At 44.2% G+C, this 18,722-nt stretch overlaps 1 protein-coding gene across 2 annotated transcripts; it reads left to right on the top strand.

Annotated features, from left to right (window-relative positions):
- Positions 1-1,463: 1,463 nt before the first annotated feature.
- Positions 1,464-12,213, top strand: RBM47 (RNA binding motif protein 47; the record flags this gene model as incomplete). 2 transcript variants are annotated; one of them, XM_079706964.1, is made up of 4 exons in its annotated part: positions 1,464-2,592; positions 3,469-3,675; positions 6,238-6,431; positions 11,425-12,213. In XM_079706964.1, the coding sequence occupies 4 exons, from the start codon at positions 1,464-1,466 to the stop codon at positions 11,656-11,658; spliced, it is 1,764 nt and encodes a 587-aa protein (XP_079563090.1). In that variant the 3' UTR covers positions 11,659-12,213. The 2 variants fall into 2 exon arrangements, with proteins under 2 accessions (XP_079563090.1, XP_079563091.1); XM_079706965.1 differs by lacking the exon at positions 3,469-3,675.
- Between the last annotated feature and the right edge of the window lie 6,509 nt (positions 12,214-18,722).

Raw genomic sequence — 18,722 nt, 5'->3', positions numbered from 1 at the left:
GATGTAAATTTATTAGAAGCACAGCTCCACCTCTCCCACCCTCCAAAAGAAACTATTGAAAGAAGGATGGGAAAGTTTAATTGTGGCTATCACTGGGTAGGAGAATTAGGAATAACTTATTTTCTTATTTTTCTTAATTTCCATAAAATTTACTTGAATACTATCATAGACCAAAAAAATGAACTAAACTTCATTTTTCAAAAAGCTAATCAGAGCTGTTCTTTACAAACGCAAAATACAAAGCTCCTAGTGATAATCTCACTGCATAACTTAAAATCATTTCCATGAGCCCTATGCTATAGGAGTGAAGGTGGCATGATTTAGACTTGCACTGGTGTGGCTATTTAATTTTAAAGTAAAATGAAAAATTCTGCAATAGTCCCATTTCCAGTATTCAGTAGCCACAAGTGGCTAGTGACAGGTTTTCCATCGTCACAGAAAGTTCTATTGCTCAGCACTGGTTTCAAAGAAAGAACATGGAATCTGGAGCCATACACCTTGAAATCAAGTCCTGATATGAGCTGATACTTGCTGTGTGAAATGAGCAACTTACTCAACCTCTCTGAGCCTATTTCCCCATAGACATTTGGGACTAATGATAATATCACTTCCCATGAAAGGAAATTAAGAAGATCAAATAAGATAATGCATGTGACAGTTCTCTGAAAACTATAGTATAGTTTAACAGGTCGTTGCTGCTTCACAAGTCCCCCAGCCTGAACTTAATCTAGCTCTTTGTGCACTGATTCCAAATCCATGAATGATTCATACCAAGAATTTTGCTGATAGGGAATGACACCGTAAAAATCAGGCTTACCAGCTCTTAGTACAGTTCCCAGGACAAGTCCTTGGTAATGTGGGTGTTCCATTTCTTCCTTGTAAAAAGCACACAGCTCTGTATCTTCTATAGTAACACCTCCTCGGTTTTTTCCTTAACAATATAAACACATTGCCCTCCTTCCATTCCTAAATGAAAAAGTCTGTCTTAAAAAAGAAAGCAAAGAAAGAGGTTTTGTCTGTCAAAGAAATAAAGGGGGTAAAATGCTGTAACTAAAAGGAAGTCAATCTGACTTGACAGTGCAGGAATTAAGCAAAAGATGTTGCCAACTGCCGCAAGAACGTGAAGTTTTCCCCAACAATGACAGCAGGTTCTCTATGCTTCAAAGCTATTGGGTTACTGACTAAGCGGAAGTACTTGCTCATTCTGATTTTTCCCCGAGTCACTTCTGGTTTTTCCTGCAAAACACCTTGCCCAATTTAGACAGTTTTAGAGCTGCTGCATATCTAGAGTGGTCTTCATCTTATTTCTCATTCAACCACCTGATAGTTAAGCGTGAGTCTTGTATGGCTTTGAAGAAGAAAAAAAAAAATCAAGTTCTGACTCAACTCGGTAAAGATTCCACACTCACCTTCTCCCTCCTGCCTCCCCCAGGTTTCCGCCGGGTGTGGATGCCTTTGACATTATGACCGCAGAGGATTCCACCGCAGCCATGAGCAGCGAGTCGGCCGCTGGGTCCTCCCCCAAGGTGCCCGAGGGCGTGGCGGGCGCGCCCAACGAGGCGGCGCTTCTGGCGCTGATGGAGCGCACGGGCTACAGCATGGTGCAGGAGAATGGGCAGCGCAAGTACGGCGGCCCGCCGCCCGGCTGGGAAGGTCCGCACCCGCAGCGCGGCTGCGAGGTCTTTGTGGGCAAGATTCCGCGCGACGTGTACGAGGACGAGCTGGTGCCCGTGTTCGAGGCGGTGGGCCGCATCTACGAGCTGCGCCTCATGATGGACTTCGACGGCAAGAACCGCGGCTACGCCTTCGTCATGTACTGCCACAAGCACGAGGCCAAGCGCGCCGTGCGTGAGCTCAACAACTACGAGATCCGCCCCGGCCGCCTGCTCGGCGTGTGCTGCAGCGTGGACAACTGCCGCCTCTTCATCGGCGGCATCCCCAAGATGAAGAAGCGCGAGGAGATCCTGGAGGAGATTGCCAAGGTCACGGAGGGCGTGCTCGACGTGATCGTCTACGCCAGCGCGGCCGACAAGATGAAGAACCGCGGCTTCGCCTTCGTCGAGTACGAGAGCCACCGCGCCGCCGCCATGGCGCGCCGCAAGCTCATGCCCGGCCGCATCCAGCTTTGGGGCCACCAGATCGCTGTGGACTGGGCCGAGCCTGAGATCGACGTGGACGAGGACGTGATGGAGACCGTGAAGATCCTCTACGTGCGGAACCTCATGATCGAGACCACCGAGGACACCATAAAGAAGAGCTTCGGCCAGTTCAACCCGGGCTGCGTGGAGCGCGTCAAGAAGATCCGCGACTACGCCTTCGTGCACTTTGCCAGCCGCGAAGACGCCGTGCACGCCATGAACAACCTCAATGGCACCGAGCTGGAGGGCTCGTGCCTCGAGGTGACGCTGGCCAAGCCCGTGGACAAGGAGCAGTACTCCCGCTACCAGAAGGCGGCCAAGGGCGGCGGCGCATCCGAGGCGGCAATGGTGCAACAGCCCAGCTACGTGTACTCCTGCGACCCCTACACGCTGGCCTACTATGGCTACCCCTACAACGCGCTCATTGGGCCCAACAGGGACTACTTCGTGAAAGGTTAGTGGGGACTCCTTGCCTGGGTAGGCCCAGGGATCCGCGTCTGCCAGGCGGGCGGCGTCGGGGGTGTGGTGGCTGTCATTTACCGAGCCGGTGGACGGCGACCCCCCTACCCACCCTTGTTTGGGTGTGGGTTCTGGGTTCTGTTCTTTGCTGGCGCTTAAGGCATGTACTTCTACAACACTGAGAGAAATGCAGATCTTTAGTATGTGTGGGATGAATGGTAGAATCATGGGCACATGCAAGCTCTTCCTGCGCTCAGCCTTTCCAGGGCCTACCTACTGTGGGGCTAGTCCGCAAGGCTCTGGGTTCTTAGGTTAAAAACTACATGTGAAGTGAAATCTTTAGAATGTTGGGGATTAGGGGGCACAGTGTTGTCGTTGGGTTTTTTGTTGGGGTTGTTTTGTTGTTTGTAGTCACTGGCTAGCCTATAATGAAACCAGGCATTACACTGGGAAGCAGAATGCTTAGCCTCTGGGTCCTGTTCTCTGATTAACTGCTTCTGTGACTTAAGTCAGCCCCTCTAACCTCCTGAGGCTTGTTTTCTCACGCATAAAATGAGAAAGGTGACTAGCAGTTCCCCTTCCACAACTAACTTTGTTATAGTCTGTGAACATTTTTATTTATTGGAGTTGCAGTTGCAGTCCTAGGAACTCACCCTTCAAGTTCATCTCTTGCATTAAGCAGACATTTTAGGGTGCACCTAGGCTGGAACAGAAGGTGTGAACCATCTTCCAGCTCATTGAAGGGCAGAGGTGTAGCCACCTGCAGCTTAGAGCCAGCGCAAGCACCTAAGTGCCAGGAACCTTGAGCTAAGGTCCGCCTCCTGTACTGTTGCTATTGGTAGCTCATCATGTTTTGTGTTGTTATTATAAGCAGGCAGCATAAGAGGCCGGGGTCGAGGTGCAGCTGGCAACAGAGCCCCAGGGCCCAGGGGTTCCTACCTTGGGGGATATTCTGCTGGCCGTGGTATATATAGCCGATATCATGAAGGAAAAGGAAAACAACAAGAAAAAGGATATGAACTTGTACCGAATTTGGAAATCTCTGCCGTCAATCCAGTTGCCATTAAACCTGGTACAGGTCAGTATAAACTGGAGTGAGAATGGATCTTTTCAGCCTGAACCCCAGTCCTCTCTTTGAAGTGACTTCCTTGGGTACTTTTATCTGCATATGGCTTCCTCAAAGGCAGCAGAAGATTAGGCAAGGAATGTGGCCTCCTGGGCCTTCTTATCTAGAACTTAGGGAGATAGTCTAGTGTCTAGTTTTGACCACATTCAAGTCAAACTTTCCGATAGTGGGTTTTTCAAATGGGTATAACCAGTTGTTAGGCTTTTTTTCAATTAGGCAGATTCTCAACTAGGCAGATTGGGATGGGGTGTGCAGAGATAGAAGAACACAAGTCTCTTCTGTGTCTTCTACCAGCTGAAAACTTTCTTCTCCGTACTCAAGCCTATTTCTACCACACGCATCAGAAGCCAGAAGGCATATTTCTTTGCTAGTTCTGAGGGTTGCTGGGAAGGGTAGAAAATTCCCCTTCAGGAGCAAATAACACTACTGTCTCTTGTCATGGTCTTAACAAACCAGAATGCCTGGGAGCAGCAGTGAAAGTTTTTGCAGCTGATTTCCAGCTCTCATTTCCACCTTTTGCTGGATCAGTAGATTGGGGGTAGGGGCACTCAAGTAATTCAAGCCAGGAACCTTGAACTTTGCTTCCACCCTCCACAAACCAGGCCCCATAAACCAGTTTTCCAACATTGTTAGTGCTCATTGGCCTAATGTGCAGCAGGTCTTTCTGATCCTAAGCTGCAAGGAGCTTTATTTAACTCCACAGTGTGAACATAGCACAGACTCCCTATTTACACACACCATACAAGCCCACACATGGGAAATCCCGCCCTGGTCCTCCTCCAGACCTTTTCCCGGTCTCATGGAGGGTAGATTGAAGAACTCTTTGAGAACATCCTCACTTCGAAGCTCAGCCTCTCTGACTTTCTGTTGGCTGAGGTCTGCACTCCTTCCCCTGGCTGAAACAGACTCAAGGGAGCTGTGCGAGTGGGGCGTAGGTTGGCATTGGCCACATAGAGCTTACAAAGCATTTTCCCAGTAGAGCTTCCTTTTGAAGTAATCTGGTGATCTTTTTTTTTTAATGCCTGTGAAAAAATTCTGCAATTTCTGCAGGTAAGTGACTCCTTAGACTGGATTTCCTTATAAATGCCATTGGTGCTTTAAGCAGTGTAAAACAGATCCTGTTTCTCTCCGTAATTCCATAAAGCAGAGCCTGGATACAAGACTTGTCACTTCTACTTGTTGGGAAAGGGACTCCGGTTGGCATTAGCTTAAGATTTAACTAGAGAACTCTTAAACAACCTTTAAGCATATAGTTGTGTTCTGGGGCATGTAGTAGCTGACAGCCAGAATAATCCAGAGTTGCTTAGTACAACTCAAATATAGCTCAAACTTATAACCCTTTCTGGACCCTATCCCCATGACCTCTATTTCTGATTAATCCAGAAAATTAGAACTATGTATTTTATGAGGAACACCAGGGCAGTAGTGAAGTATCTGGGCACAAGATCATATGGATGGAAAGGCAGGTAAAAGATTTGGTTAAGATTTCAGGTTTATTTTATTGAATGGCTGTATCATTGTTTAGCCCACAGTCATTTCTCTTTACCTTATATCATCAGCTTTTATTAGAAGAAATTACTTACAGTTGGAGAAAAAACATAAGTGAAAGGTTACTTTGTGTATGCATTTCAATATTCTTGCTCTTCCTTGCAACACACACATACCACACACTCACGCAAACTCCCCCAAATCAGGGCTAGTACTTTTTTTTTCTTTTTACCTCTCCTTATCATACATTGACATTCGATAACTGCTGTCTGTTTGAATCTCTGGTTGAAATGAGCCCTTTGGACTTGACTCACAGAAACATGTCTTTGAATTGGCAGGTACCACCAAAAAAAGCAGTCACTCTACTGCTTCACTATTATGACTGGCCGTTAGAAAATTAGGGAATTTTCCATTTTTTATTATGTATTTTTCCTTGAGTCAATAATATTGAAATCTGAAATGTGGGGTGGGGAAGATGTATAGAGACCTCTGAGTTCTCAAAATGAAACCCTCAACAGCACCAGCTTTTTAAAACGTGGTGAAAGTGAAAAGGGCAGCGGGTCTGGTAACGAGTTAGGTGAGTGATAAGGAACCAGCAGTCTCCTTCTCACACTCTTGGGCCTCAAGCCTCTGCTCTCACTTCTTATTCTGAGACTGTTTTCTCAGAATTAGAAGGCCCTTTCTTGCTCTGTAGAACCTCAAGAGTAAGAGTCAAAATGCGATTTTCTGTTAGAAGCAGTAGGAAATGTGGGCGCAGAAACCTAACTCTAAGCTTTCCTTCCCTGATGATCTATGGGGAGACCCCATTGGTACCCCATTGGTACTTTTGAAAGTCAAGCCAAGGGGAGGAGGGGTACCTGCCCCCTCCTCTCTCTTCCTCTTGGGTAGCACCTGTACTGAGGGAGCATTAGTTAGCAGGGAGAGCCCTTGGCTGCTAAACTTGGTTTTTAAAAATATTGAGAAAGTGATGGACCTCCCTCAGTGACTGGATGACTGACCTGTGTTTCCTTCTTACTTCTCTTGCAGTGGCCATCCCTGCCATCGGGGCCCAGTATTCCATGTTTCAGGCAGCTCCAGCTCCTAAAATGATTGAAGATGGTAAAATCCACACAATGGAGCACATGATCAGCCCCATCGCTGTGCAGCCAGACCCAGCCAGTGCCGCCGCGGCCGCAGCCGCCGCCGTCATCCCTGCCGTGTCCACGCCACCACCTTTCCAGGTAGGGTTCTTGCTGCGGTCATCGCGTTTGTGTGAGGCCTCGTGTCGTGGATTCATTTAATATTCCACAGGAGAATTTACTGTGTGCCTAGCTCTCTGTTAGAACTATGGGACTGGATGACAGACAAATTTTGTAAGATAAATCATGGCAGGACAGAAAAATTTTTAGTAATAATTGTACTACCCCAGTATCGTCACTGTATTAAAGATGGGAAGCAATATGCAAAAATGGCATGTGTAATTTTTCAGTGTCATAATATTATACATACTGTTTTTTTTATGACACTGGATAATTTTTAACTCATGTTCTTATTGTTAAGGAGCTGACACACAGAATCCCAGGAGATAGTTCACGTTTTCCCATTCCAGATTATAGTTCAATGAAGAGTTCTTTAAAGTTCTGCTCCTCCCTCGCTCCCTCCCTCCCTCTCTCTGTATGAGTAGATACATATGTATACATGTATACATATACATACGTGTGGCTGTAGAGAGAGAAATGTCTATAGAGATAAAGATACATGAAACTTTACAAAATCTGCCTTTACTCCGCTCTTACAACCATATCCAACTATTCCCATATCGCCTCCCAATCCAGTCTTACCATTCCATCCTCCTTCCCCACCTCTACTTACTCAGTTCTCCTCTCTGTGGTTTCTTCTCTAGAATCTTTCCCATCCATCTCACCTTGGAAATCATCTCTCCCGTACTTCTCATTACCTACAGTATTACTTGGCATTTGACTGCCAGTGTGTTCTATCTCCCCAATTAAAACGAAGTTCTTCCAGAACAAGAGTTACGTCTTATATTGCTTTGTATCTGCAATGTGTAGCACACAGGGAATACCTATGCGATGTGTCATTCATCCAGACAGAAAAATAATCTTGTTGAAGCTCTCCTTTGTGAGGCAGTGAATCTCAACTACTTTATCAATCAATATGCGTATTAAAAACTCAGGCCGGGGATGTCTTTTATCTAATTGAGTAAGAATTATCCAGGGGATATGTTTATATTGATAAAACAGAGATTCTTAGATTCAAAGCCCAGAAGATTCCAGTTCAGCAGAACTGGGCTCGGGTTCTAGAATCCATATTTTGTCCCAGCTCCTCAGTGATGACGAAACAGAGCCAGACTGTGAACCCTCACCATAGCCTGCTGTTTGCTTGCTGTTGCCCACTCAGAGCCCCAGTCTTTTTTTCTTTTTTTTTCTTTTGCGGTATGTGGGCCTCTCACTGTTACGGCATGCGGGCCTCTCACTGTTGCGGCCTCTCCCGTTGCGGAGCACAGGCTCCGGTCACGCAGCAGCCATGGCTCACGGGCCCAGCCGCTCCGCGGCATGTGGGATCTTCCCAGACCGGGGCACGAACCTGTGTCCCCTGCATCGGCAGGCGGACTCTCAACCACTGCACCACCAGGGAAGCCCTGAGCCCCAGTCTTGACTGCACTATTCAGACAGGGTCAGGCCATGTGAAGTTTATTTATCTAGCAATATATCGTCAAGTATTCTTTAACTGCAAAAAGCCAAAAAAAGGAATAGGTTGGAAATGACTCACAAAGTAGTTATTCCTGTGGCCTGACTATAAATATATACAGTAACCTACAGGCATTACTTAGTGGAATTCTGCTAATAATTTCTAATTCCTCTTTACTAAGAAACTCGTGAACTTTGGTCTTTGCTGCATGGTCACAGTTCTGGTGGAGCCCAAATTCCAGGCTTCATGATCACATTCTGAAATGTAGACTGTTTCTATCTTATGTCAGTCTGCACTGGATGCTGCCGTGGGGTCTTTACACGAAGTTGTGGTTTGGGAATTTGTTCAGTGTGCTGTCATTAGCAGTGGATTCCTATGGAGATTATTTCCTCCTCCAGTATATTCTGCAGAATGCCAGGAGCTACTTCCTTTGTAACGTGGGAATGGCTTCTTTGAGTGTGTGTGGCCCTGCCACTCTCCCTCAGGTCTAAGTACTCTGTGTCCTGCCTCGAGTTCATTGACCTGGGTTCTCTGACACGTTCAGTCCTTTGCCGCCTCTGTGTTCTCTGCCAAATTGCAGCAGAGGGAGGAGCTTTTTTTTTTTTTTTAAATATTTATTCATTTATTTATTTGGTTGCACTGGATCTTAGTTGCGACTGGCGGGCTCCTTAGTTGCGGCATGCAAACTCTTAGTTGCAGCATGCATGTGGGATCTAGTTCCTTGACCAGGGATCGAACCCGGGCCCCCTGCCCTGGGAGCGCAGAATCCTAACCACTGTGCCACCAGGGAAGTTCCCAAGGAGCATTTCAAGCTCCACGGATCGGTAAATAGAAAACTTTTTGGAGTAGAGCAACACTGGAAATCAGTTCCCAGCATGGCTTCCAGAACCTTCTTGGGGAACACCTTCGATCTTCCTCCTCTGTTTTGCTGGTGCTCAGGGATGTTCCTGTTTAGCCATTTTATATCCAAAGTTTCATATAGCCTTTGCAAGCAATTAAAAAAAACTTGCAGGTGTAGACGATCATTTTTTCACATTGATTTCTCAAAGTGTTCTCAGTCTTCACAACAAGTCGGTGGTATAGGTAGAGCAAAGATAACCATTCGTTTTTTGAGAGGAGCAAAACTTGAGGTCTTTTTCTCTCCCAGTCCCCAACTCCCTATGCTCAGCCTAACCCCACTGCACTCACCTGAGCCCAGGTGTTGGGCTGCACTGTAGCACATGGGAAGGTTTTTCTCAGATGTCACCTTCCCTGTGATTCCTTCCCTTTGTGCATTTGTCATTAAAGAGGTGTCCACACATTTGGGAAAGACGGCTTGCTGTCTTGCTGCAAACCACAGTCTTCCCAGTTCCGAAGATTGTCTGCCTGGTTGTAAAGCGTTTCTAATAAGATATTCATTGTGACTGCATTGTAGGAGGCAGGATAATGCAAGGCTAAACGCACAGGCTCCAGAGTCACACATCCCCTTGCTTAAAAGCTATGTCACCGGGACTTCCCTGGTGGAAGTGGTTAGGATTGCCATGGAGCAACTAAGCCCGGGCACCACAACTACTAAGCCTGCACGCTAGAGCCCGCGAGCCACAACTGCTGAGCCTGTGAGCCACAACTACCGAAACCCGCGTGCCTAGAGCCCATGCTCCGCAGCAAGAGAAGCCACTGCAATGAGAAGCCTGTGCACCGCAACGAAGAGTAGCCTCCGCTCGCCGCAACTAGAGAAAGCCCATGCGCAGCAAAAAAGACCTAACGCAGCCAAAAATAAACAAAAAATAAATTTATTAAAAAAAAGAAATAGGTAAAAAAATATTTTTCAAAGAAAAATAACATCATACAAATAAGGCACTTAGAATAGTGCTTAGCAGACTATAATCTCTCTGTTATTGTTATCATTTAGTATAATTATTATTTTGGTTACAGTTGAAAGAAATGACCCTTAGGTTATGAAATTCCTTTGAACATAATTTTGTGACTCTGATTTGCAGGTATTGTAGAGGAATGATAAGTAATTCCTTTATAAAAATCCAGGAAGAAGTAATTTTTTAAAATCTAATTCTCCATTTCACATATCCTGAATTGTTTATTTTAAAGATACATTAAGACAAGGAGACCACAGCAGCACGTACTAGAGAGCATTCTATGAAACATAAGGTGCACCAGATGTTTTGTTAAATGTGTACTTTATTTTACCAAACATCTATCTACTTTTCCATAAAGCAGCTCAGAGAACGAGCTCCATAGCAAACAAACACTTCGGGAAATACTGAACCACAGTCTTCCCTGCATATTCCTATTTGTTCTGAAAACATAGTATGTTACACTTTCAAATGGAGGGAAGGAAGCAGCAGGGACTTTCAGAGCCAGCATGGCATCTGCAGTGAGGCAGCTTCAGTTAGCTTGTCTTTCCCCACTTCCTCCTCATGTGGAAACCCCACCTTCTTCTTCAGAACCCAGCTCAAATGTCTCCACTTCTGAGATGCTTTCTCTGGCTCCTCAAGTTAGTTGTCTCCCTCTCGAAGCTTCTACAGCAATTTGTTTATATAGTGGTGTCATATCTTAGGTGGGAGATGGTTGAAGAGATCACATTTGCTGAAAATCGTGTCTGGTCACAATCTTTTTAGGTCACAGCTTAAGAAGCTGACCCTTTGGAGATCTGTGTACTTTGTTCCATAAAGTTGTCACAGACTATGCTTCTTTCTCTCCATTCTTGAAACATCATGTTTCTTCAGTTAAGTATGAGTTGAGGCAGCTGGCATGTATTTTAGGAAAAATATTTCTTCTTAGTTACAGTGAGATCAACTGAGTAAAGGGTAGACCTCAACTCCCATCTCCAGCTCACTCTGGGGCATAGGCTGATTGCGTGGAATGGTGGGCAGAAGATTCCAGAGCATTGGAACTTTCCCTGAGCATTCCAATTCCATCAGTGTCACCAGCTGAATTCGAATGAGCCTTGAGTATGCAACTTCACCTTACTTTAATGGCTCCTGCCTCACTCCCTTACAGTTATTGTTTGTCTACCCCTCTGCCTTTCTGCCCTGAGAATGGCAACTTTTGTTTTGTTTTTAAATAAATGTATTTATTTATTTTTGGCTGTGTTGGGTCTTTGTTGCTGCGCGCGGGCTTTCTCTAGTTGCGGTGAGCGGGGGTTACTCTTCATTGCGGTGCGCGGGCTTCTCATTGCAGTAGCTTCTCTTGTTGCGGAGCTTAGGCTCTAGGCGCCTGGGCTTCAGTAGTTGCAGCACGTGGGCTCAGCAGTTGTGGCTCGCCGTCTCTAGAGTGCAGGCTCAGTAGTTGTGGCACACGGGCTTAGTTGCTCTGCGGCATGTGGGGTCTTCCCAGACCAGGGCTCGAACCCGTGTCCCCTGCATGGCAGGCATATTCTTAACCACTGTGCCACCAGGGAAGCCCAAGAATGGCAGCTTTTGTTTCTCTGTTTCTCCTCCAGACCCCTGGGAGTTGAATGAATGAATGAATGAATGGATAGGTAGCTACACATGATCAGTAAGGATTCTTTCTCTCCCTCCTCCTCAGGGCCGCCCAATAACTCCAGTGTACACAGTGGCTCCAAACGTTCAGAGAATTCCCGCTGCCGGGATCTACGGGGCCAGTTATGTGCCATTTGCTGCTCCGACCACAGCTACGATCGCCACGCTGCAAAAGAACGCGGCGGCCGCCGTCTACAGTGGGTACGCAGGCTACATACCTCAGGCCTTCCCCGCCGCTGCTATCCAGGTGCCCATCCACGACGTCTACCAGACCTACTGAGATCCACCCACCACGACCACTGAAGGAACACTTTACTATTTATGAAGAAAGAACGTGTTGGGTTAGCACACACGAAACCCAAACGTGAAGAATGTTATCAGATACCATACTGGAATATTTTATATACATGAAGTTTTCACTAGTTTTTTTAAGACTGTTTTCAATTTAGCAGACCTGTGTTTGTACATTTCTAAGAGGCTTGCAATGGTTTGTGCCTTAAACACCATCTCTTAAAAATTTGTACGCTGTAGTACATTTGTATAGAGGTTTTCGTTTTTGTATTTTTAAGGATATATTTTCAGTATGAAGGTTATTTTCTTAACTTCTGCACTCCAGAGATTTCTATTTTGTAGTACCTTCAATAGTAAATATATCAACTATATATTAAAAAGCACACTTGAGCAGCTAGGGAACTATTTTGAAAAATATATTCAATATTTAAAGATACAAACAATAGTGCTTTAAAAATACTACATAAAACGTTATTTTAAAAGTTATACTGGAAAGTGCAATTTTAAAATGAGTGAAACCTCTATTTCTGCTGGAATTAAAAGTTGACAGGTGTTACTATGTGTTATCCATGACGGTTCTGTTTTTTAAACACTCGACTTCTCCTTAAGCCAACATTGAAAGACTTGTCACACTTCTGAGTCCAAACACTGGAAAGCTCTCTCACCTGCCACCATCACCCTGGGTCCCTGTTCCTTCTCCAAGTGCCTTTGCTCTTAGATAGGTTCTCTCCCCACCCACTAGCCACCCTCTCCCCCTGTTCCCAGTCCCACCTTCGTGTTTGGCAAGTCTAGGACAAATGCATTACTCTGACAGAGAAAACATTGATGACTTTTATACTTCTTTTTGTTGGGGTTTTTTGTTATGGGTTTTTGGTTTTTTGGGGGCGTTTGGTTGGGACGTATTTTCAATAGCAGTTATGTGTAAGCACAAGATTTTAATAGTTTGCATAAGACATCTTTGCATAGCTATTTAATTGTCCAATATACAACTTTCATTCCTTTCCTAATGCTTTTATTTTATTATATTTGTTTTGAAGTATAAGTTTGTAGAGACAGAGAATGTTATTGTAGACAAGACCCTGAAAGACTCTTGTCAGCAGATATGCTTCTAGTTGCCTTATCATGTTTCATGCAAAATGTCTGTGGTTGTCACGGTGTTGGAAATATTATGTTTCTTGAACAGGGCCTCCCTCCGTTGCCATGCACAGCATGGCAGGTGAACTGATTTGGGGCATGCACAGCCAGGAGGAGGAGGAGAGACCAGCAGGAGTAACAGTTTGTAAATATCACCTAATGCTTGTTTTTAGCTGTTTTATGTTGCAGAAGTTCATGGTACCTAGTTGAATGCAAAATGAAACCATTTTATTTCAATGTTATTGAACGGTTTTGTTTTAGTAGGAAGTAAATGTATTGTTGCAGTGTTTTGTGCCTGTTTAAAGGCCTTTGTTTAGCAGAGTGAATGTAAAATACAGTAAAATGTTAAGACTGTCATCTACTTTAGGAAATACACCAACTTGGAATTTTTTTTTTGTAAAGGTTCTATCAAGGAAGTGAGGTGTGCAATAGATGGCATGGCCACAGTTGTGTTTTTATGTCATATTGGAGATTCCATCAAACCTTCTACTCACTGAATTTTGCTGATGGCTGCATTCTTATTGTGGATTAATAATAGGATAGTGCCCTTAGCAAACGTATTAGTTTTGTTTTACATTTTAAATTAAGAGAGTCCCAGATGCCCTCTTTTCCCTCATCTTAGGGTGGGTTGAATTTTTTATATATAAGCAATATTTATTTAACTATTCTATAAAATTATTGAGTGCCTGCGAAGGCCTTTAAACATTCCTAACCTTCCTTTCCATCATTCTTAAGTGACATAAAGTAACTGTGCAATGTCCTGATTCTGTACCCAGCAAACTGCATCCAAACTCAAATCTGTTGTAATGAGTAATCCAACAAAATGCAGTTTGGATTAGATCCCCATCCTTTGACTTTGTATGAAAGAAATACTCTCCTACTCTCCTTCCAGTGAAAGATTAAGTATCACAGAGGTTCACTGGATGAGACTGACCCAGGGATCTTACTGTATCTTACATGTGCCTGTAAATTATTTGCAAAAAAGAAAAAGAATGGTGTCTTAACATGGCAACTACCAAACTACCTTAAAAATAAACGTTGCTGACATAGCCCGTTAAGTATCAGTGAGCCTCCTACCTACCTATGGTCTGTCTGTTCCTGTTGTTTGAAAAACATTTCACATATGTACACTACTGAGGTAAGTTTGTAACTTGAAATGTGAACTTTTTTTTAGGGTTAAGAACAAACTATATAAATGTTTAAAAAAAAACTTTCGAGTTCTCTGTTTTCAAACATGCTAGCAGTTTAGTTGTTATCTTTAGTTGCGTTGTATTTGAAAAGCTTTTAAGTTTATTTAGATCTTGCTTCATTTACAGTACATTCTTAGGATGTATGTAGTAAATAAAGCTCTCTTTAAAGCAATTTCAAGACCTTATTTTAAATTGTGTTTTTCTTTATACACATTTTTTTTTCTAACAAAATTAGAATAACCCTTATAGCATAGAAGGAACTGACTAATTCATTATTTTCAGCTGGAGAAGATCATATCTTTGATTTGGAATTACTAATGAAGATGAGGCACATAGTAAAAACTGTAAATTATCAGTGTCTTCAAACTTGTGCCCAGTGGTAGAAAGTTGAGCACTCAACTACTACTCAGCATCTGGATTAGAATGGGATGTGGCAAAGCCTGTCACTGTTCTCGGTACTGGTTTGTTTATGATCCCAAGAGCTTTACACTCAGAAATCTACATGGAGGCAGTTGATGTGACCTTGAGTTATTTGGTGGTCTCATGAAAGTGCTGGGGTGACCTCATGTTGGTCACTGCATTGGAAACCAAAGCCCTCTGTTTCACCTTTTTCACAGCACCCAGCAAGATTAGCAGGGTACTGCCTTTTTCTCTAGAGATCATCACTAACTTCAGGTAGGATCCATCAGCAAAGCCAATCAAATGATTCAAGGGAAAGTGGTAGGTTGTCAATGGAATTACCTCTAAAAACTGCCCCACGTGGCTTTGCCGTTGATTAAGAATTTTACCTTCTTAGTCTTGAGCAGCCTGGGTCATGGCCTCCCTACCCACATTTCTTAGAATTCTAACTTCCTGCTTCCTCTTAAAAGGAAAAAGGCTCTTTCAGAGGCAGAAGAGGCCAGGGAACTTCCCAAGATGACAGATCATTAGGCAATATTTTCAAGGGGAACAAGATCTGCTGATTCCTTCTTGTTCTAGGAGAAGAGTACAGATGCTCTTCAAGTTGCAGAATCAGAGTTTGATTGCTCTTGTCAGGAAAAAGAATTAAGTCTTACAAAATGCATATTACACCTCTACTAGATTCCCTGCCTGTCTTTGTTCTAGGAGCTGCAGTGACTACAGCATCAACAAAACCAACAAAACCTTGCACACATAGAGCTTACATTCCAGTGGGAGAACACAGACAAAATAAGCAGGTAAATAGTGTGTTGGGTGGGGATAAAAGCTTTGCTTGGGTGATTCATTAGGCTTTTGGCTTCCATTGCCGCGGGACCTCACAAGAACTCAGTGAAGTGCTCAGAGCAGATATGTGACCGGCCAAGGTCCCACAGCTGGTAGGAACCAGGGCAGAAATCTGTGCTCAGACTCCAAGTCCCAGATACTTTCAAACAGCAAACACACTGACCCTGGACATGGACAGATTCGGTAGTGCCAACAACCAACTTCACGGTCTACAAAAAGAAAAGAAAAGCTTTTCTCCAAGTGTAGTTTCTTTTCTGTTGGTTGGCTTTTAGTGTGTTTTCAAATGCAGCCTCTTTCCTTGGGGGGATGGGAACTGAAGGAAGAATGGCTGAAATGCCTACTTTCAGCCTGGAAGACATAGCACTAGGTGAGCTGCTAAAATTGTCTACACTGGTAGGTTTAAGGAATTCGATCTACAATGCCGTATCAAGGATTATGGAGAGGGCTAAACAACTATTGTTAGGAAGTCAACTATACCCTTCTGCTGCTTCACTAGACTAGATGCCCCAATTTGTTTTAATTCCAAAAATATCTGTTAAGACAACGTGCATAAGCACTTACTTAGTTGGAAGTCAAAACAACTAGAAAACAAAGTTCTAATTTTTCTTTTCTTGTGAAGGGTAATCCTATGGACAGTCCAACATTTAATTGGGTGCTGTGACATGGCCTACACTGCTGGGTATAGTTTGTTAACTATAATTGACTTTACTGGCTTGCCAGGCCCTGTTTTAAGGGCATTAGGGTAGTTGACTATTTTCAAGAGATGTATATAGTATATTACATGATATTGGGCTGGCCAAAAAGTTCATTCAGGGTTTTCCATAAGATGGTACAGAAAACCCGAACGAACTTTTTGGCCAGCCCAATATTTATTATAGTCTTTTGGGCAACCTTTATATCAGAGTTGGGGTTTTTTAAAAAACGAAATGTGACATTTTGGCATGGCTATTTTGATGAAATCACATTTGGCACACTGACCCTAAAAAAAAAAAAATACAAAAAATATATCTTCACCTTAAAAAAAAAAATTACTGATAGGATAACAGATGTATTCACTTTATCCTTGCCCAACCACTTCCTTGACACTCCATCTCTTTGACCATCCAAGGTCAAGGGCAGGAGTAGGTTTAAATACAGAATGAAACTCAGGAGATGAGTTTTGCTTCACTTCCAAGTTCTAAGCTATCAGATTGGATACAGCCTTTCTTCTCTTTCTCCTCACTAGTTTTCCCTCTCTAGGTGCCCAGTATTCCTCTGTTTCCTAACTCCTCACACCAAAATGTAATTGCCTAAATACTTGTCAAGCACTGTGACCTGGTAGAACAGGCTGGGCTTGCAGCTGGGATGCCTAGGGGCTGAACCTCCAGCTTTGCTGTTTACCAGCCGTGTGACCTTGGAAAAGACGCCTTGCCTCTCTGAGCACCAGTTTCTTAATTGGTAAAACAGAGATAATAATCCTGACCTCATAAGGTTATTGGGAAAATCAGATGAGTTAATGAATCATAAACTGTTGTGTGAATGCATCCCCACTGTATTAATTCATTTAAGCCTTTCCATTTGACACCTTTTTATGCTTTTGTTCACCCATTTTTTTCAATAAACATTTGTTGAATGCCAGCTATGTGCCAGAACCGTATGAGGCACTGGAGAGACAAAGATCAACAAAATCGACCCCCTCTGCCCTCCAGAAACTCCCGGGTGTGATAAGGCAGTGTTGCAAGGGCTATGAAATGGGAGGCGCACCCAGGCCTGGGCAAGGGGTTAAGAAGACTTTGGGGAGGAAGTGGCATCTAAGCAAAGAAGGACAGGATGAGTAGGAGGGAGGGCAGATGAGCAGGGAGAAGAGGGAACAGGAAATGCCCAGGCCCAGAAGAAAAAGTGGTATAGTCAAGTACCTGAAAGAAGTTCAGTGTGGCAACCTCAAAAAAGGAGGAGAAAGGGTGTGGCGTGAGGAAACACAACCTTTGTTCCCTCCAACACTAAACATGGTTGATAGGCCCATATTAACTGTGGAAGGAAGAGATTTGGCCTCCATAACAAGGAAGTAGGAAGAACCCTAAATCATTCCAATTTAGGACTTTGAGTTTCTTTTAGAAAATGCAGGTGCCCCACATTTATCTAAACTGAGAGGCTGAGGGCTTGTCTAGCAATCAACAGTATGATGCATCTGAGCACTCCCCTAGCAGGCAACTGCCTCTCTCCAGCCTTCCTGGCCCCGGGTGATGCCCACCAACACTGATCTTTCCATGGGAGAGTTTGTAGGGGCAGCCAAGGCTCTTAGGATTCCCACCCCTTCCTTCTTTAGATCCAGGTTCCACCTTCTGGGGACTTCCATCCTTCCTCTCTGGAGTCTTATAGCAGTAAGACTGTCTCCCTCGCCACAGGAATGCAGCCTTCTCAGCAAAGGTGATGGAGGCCCGTAGTCCTCCAGATGACTGTGAGGGTAGAGGAGGGTTCCACGTAAAATCTCCAGACACGCACTGGCTTCCTCAACAGGGTTATATATCCTGTGACTCCATTCCACACAGTTATACCCACAATCAAAAGCAACACCAAACCTTGCATTTGCAAGAAATATGACCTTTCCTGAGCTAATTTTTAGCCACCCTTCTTTCCTGGCTTGTTCTACTTTGTTTGGCAAAAATCTTTAATGATTAACCAAACACGAGGCTTAAATAGGCCTTAGTCATTCTGAGGCAGGTAAGACAAGTTGCTGGAGCCCAATTGTTTCTGAGATGACCTTGCTGGGGGCGCTGGGTCAAGACATTTTGAGCTCATGGTACCATGATAACATTGGGTCATGCCAGTTGCATTCTGCTGGCATTTTTCCTCTCCTTTCTCCAGACTTTTATTCCAAACTGTGGTGGCACCAGGGAATGGTATTTCTGTCAGCTTCACCCCCACCCCAATTCAAATATGGCCATTGACACTTTCTCAGTCATACAAAGTCGTATACAAACTCAGCTTCCCAACAGGCACCTAATCTCCCCTTTCCATATAAGATGCTCTCCTAAGAGGAGAAATTCTGGAAATGCAACTGATTCTAAATGTGCTCGAGCATTTATAGAAGGAAGCATTCTGAACATGAGACAATAGCAAAAATTACCTATTTAGCATACTTTCCTAACCCCTAAGTACAAATATCTAAACCATTGAGTGCCCAGTCAAAGCCTGCCCTCTGTGAGTATTTCTCTTTCTTGTTTGTCATTTTCCTTGTGTTTGGGAATAATGTTAAAGCCTTAGAGGGTGATCACTCAGCCGGAGAGAAAAGGAATTGTTGACAGTAACTTACTATATGTCAAGTAGTTTACATGGATTTTTTTTTTTTTTTTTTTTTTTTTTTGCCGTATGTGGGCGTCTCATTGTTGTGGCCTCTCCCGTTGCGGAGCACAGGCTCCGGACGCACAGGTTCAGCAGCCATGGCTCACGGGCCTAGCCGCTCCGCGGCATGTGGGATCTTCCCGGACCGGGGCACGAACCCGTGTCC

Source organism: Hyperoodon ampullatus (assembly GCF_949752795.1).
Source record: "Hyperoodon ampullatus genome assembly, chromosome: 1".
NCBI classification, from domain to species: Eukaryota; Metazoa; Chordata; class Mammalia; order Artiodactyla; family Ziphiidae; genus Hyperoodon; species Hyperoodon ampullatus.
Note: the sequence above shows the minus strand (reverse complement) of the source record. Positions and strands in the feature narration are given on the sequence as shown.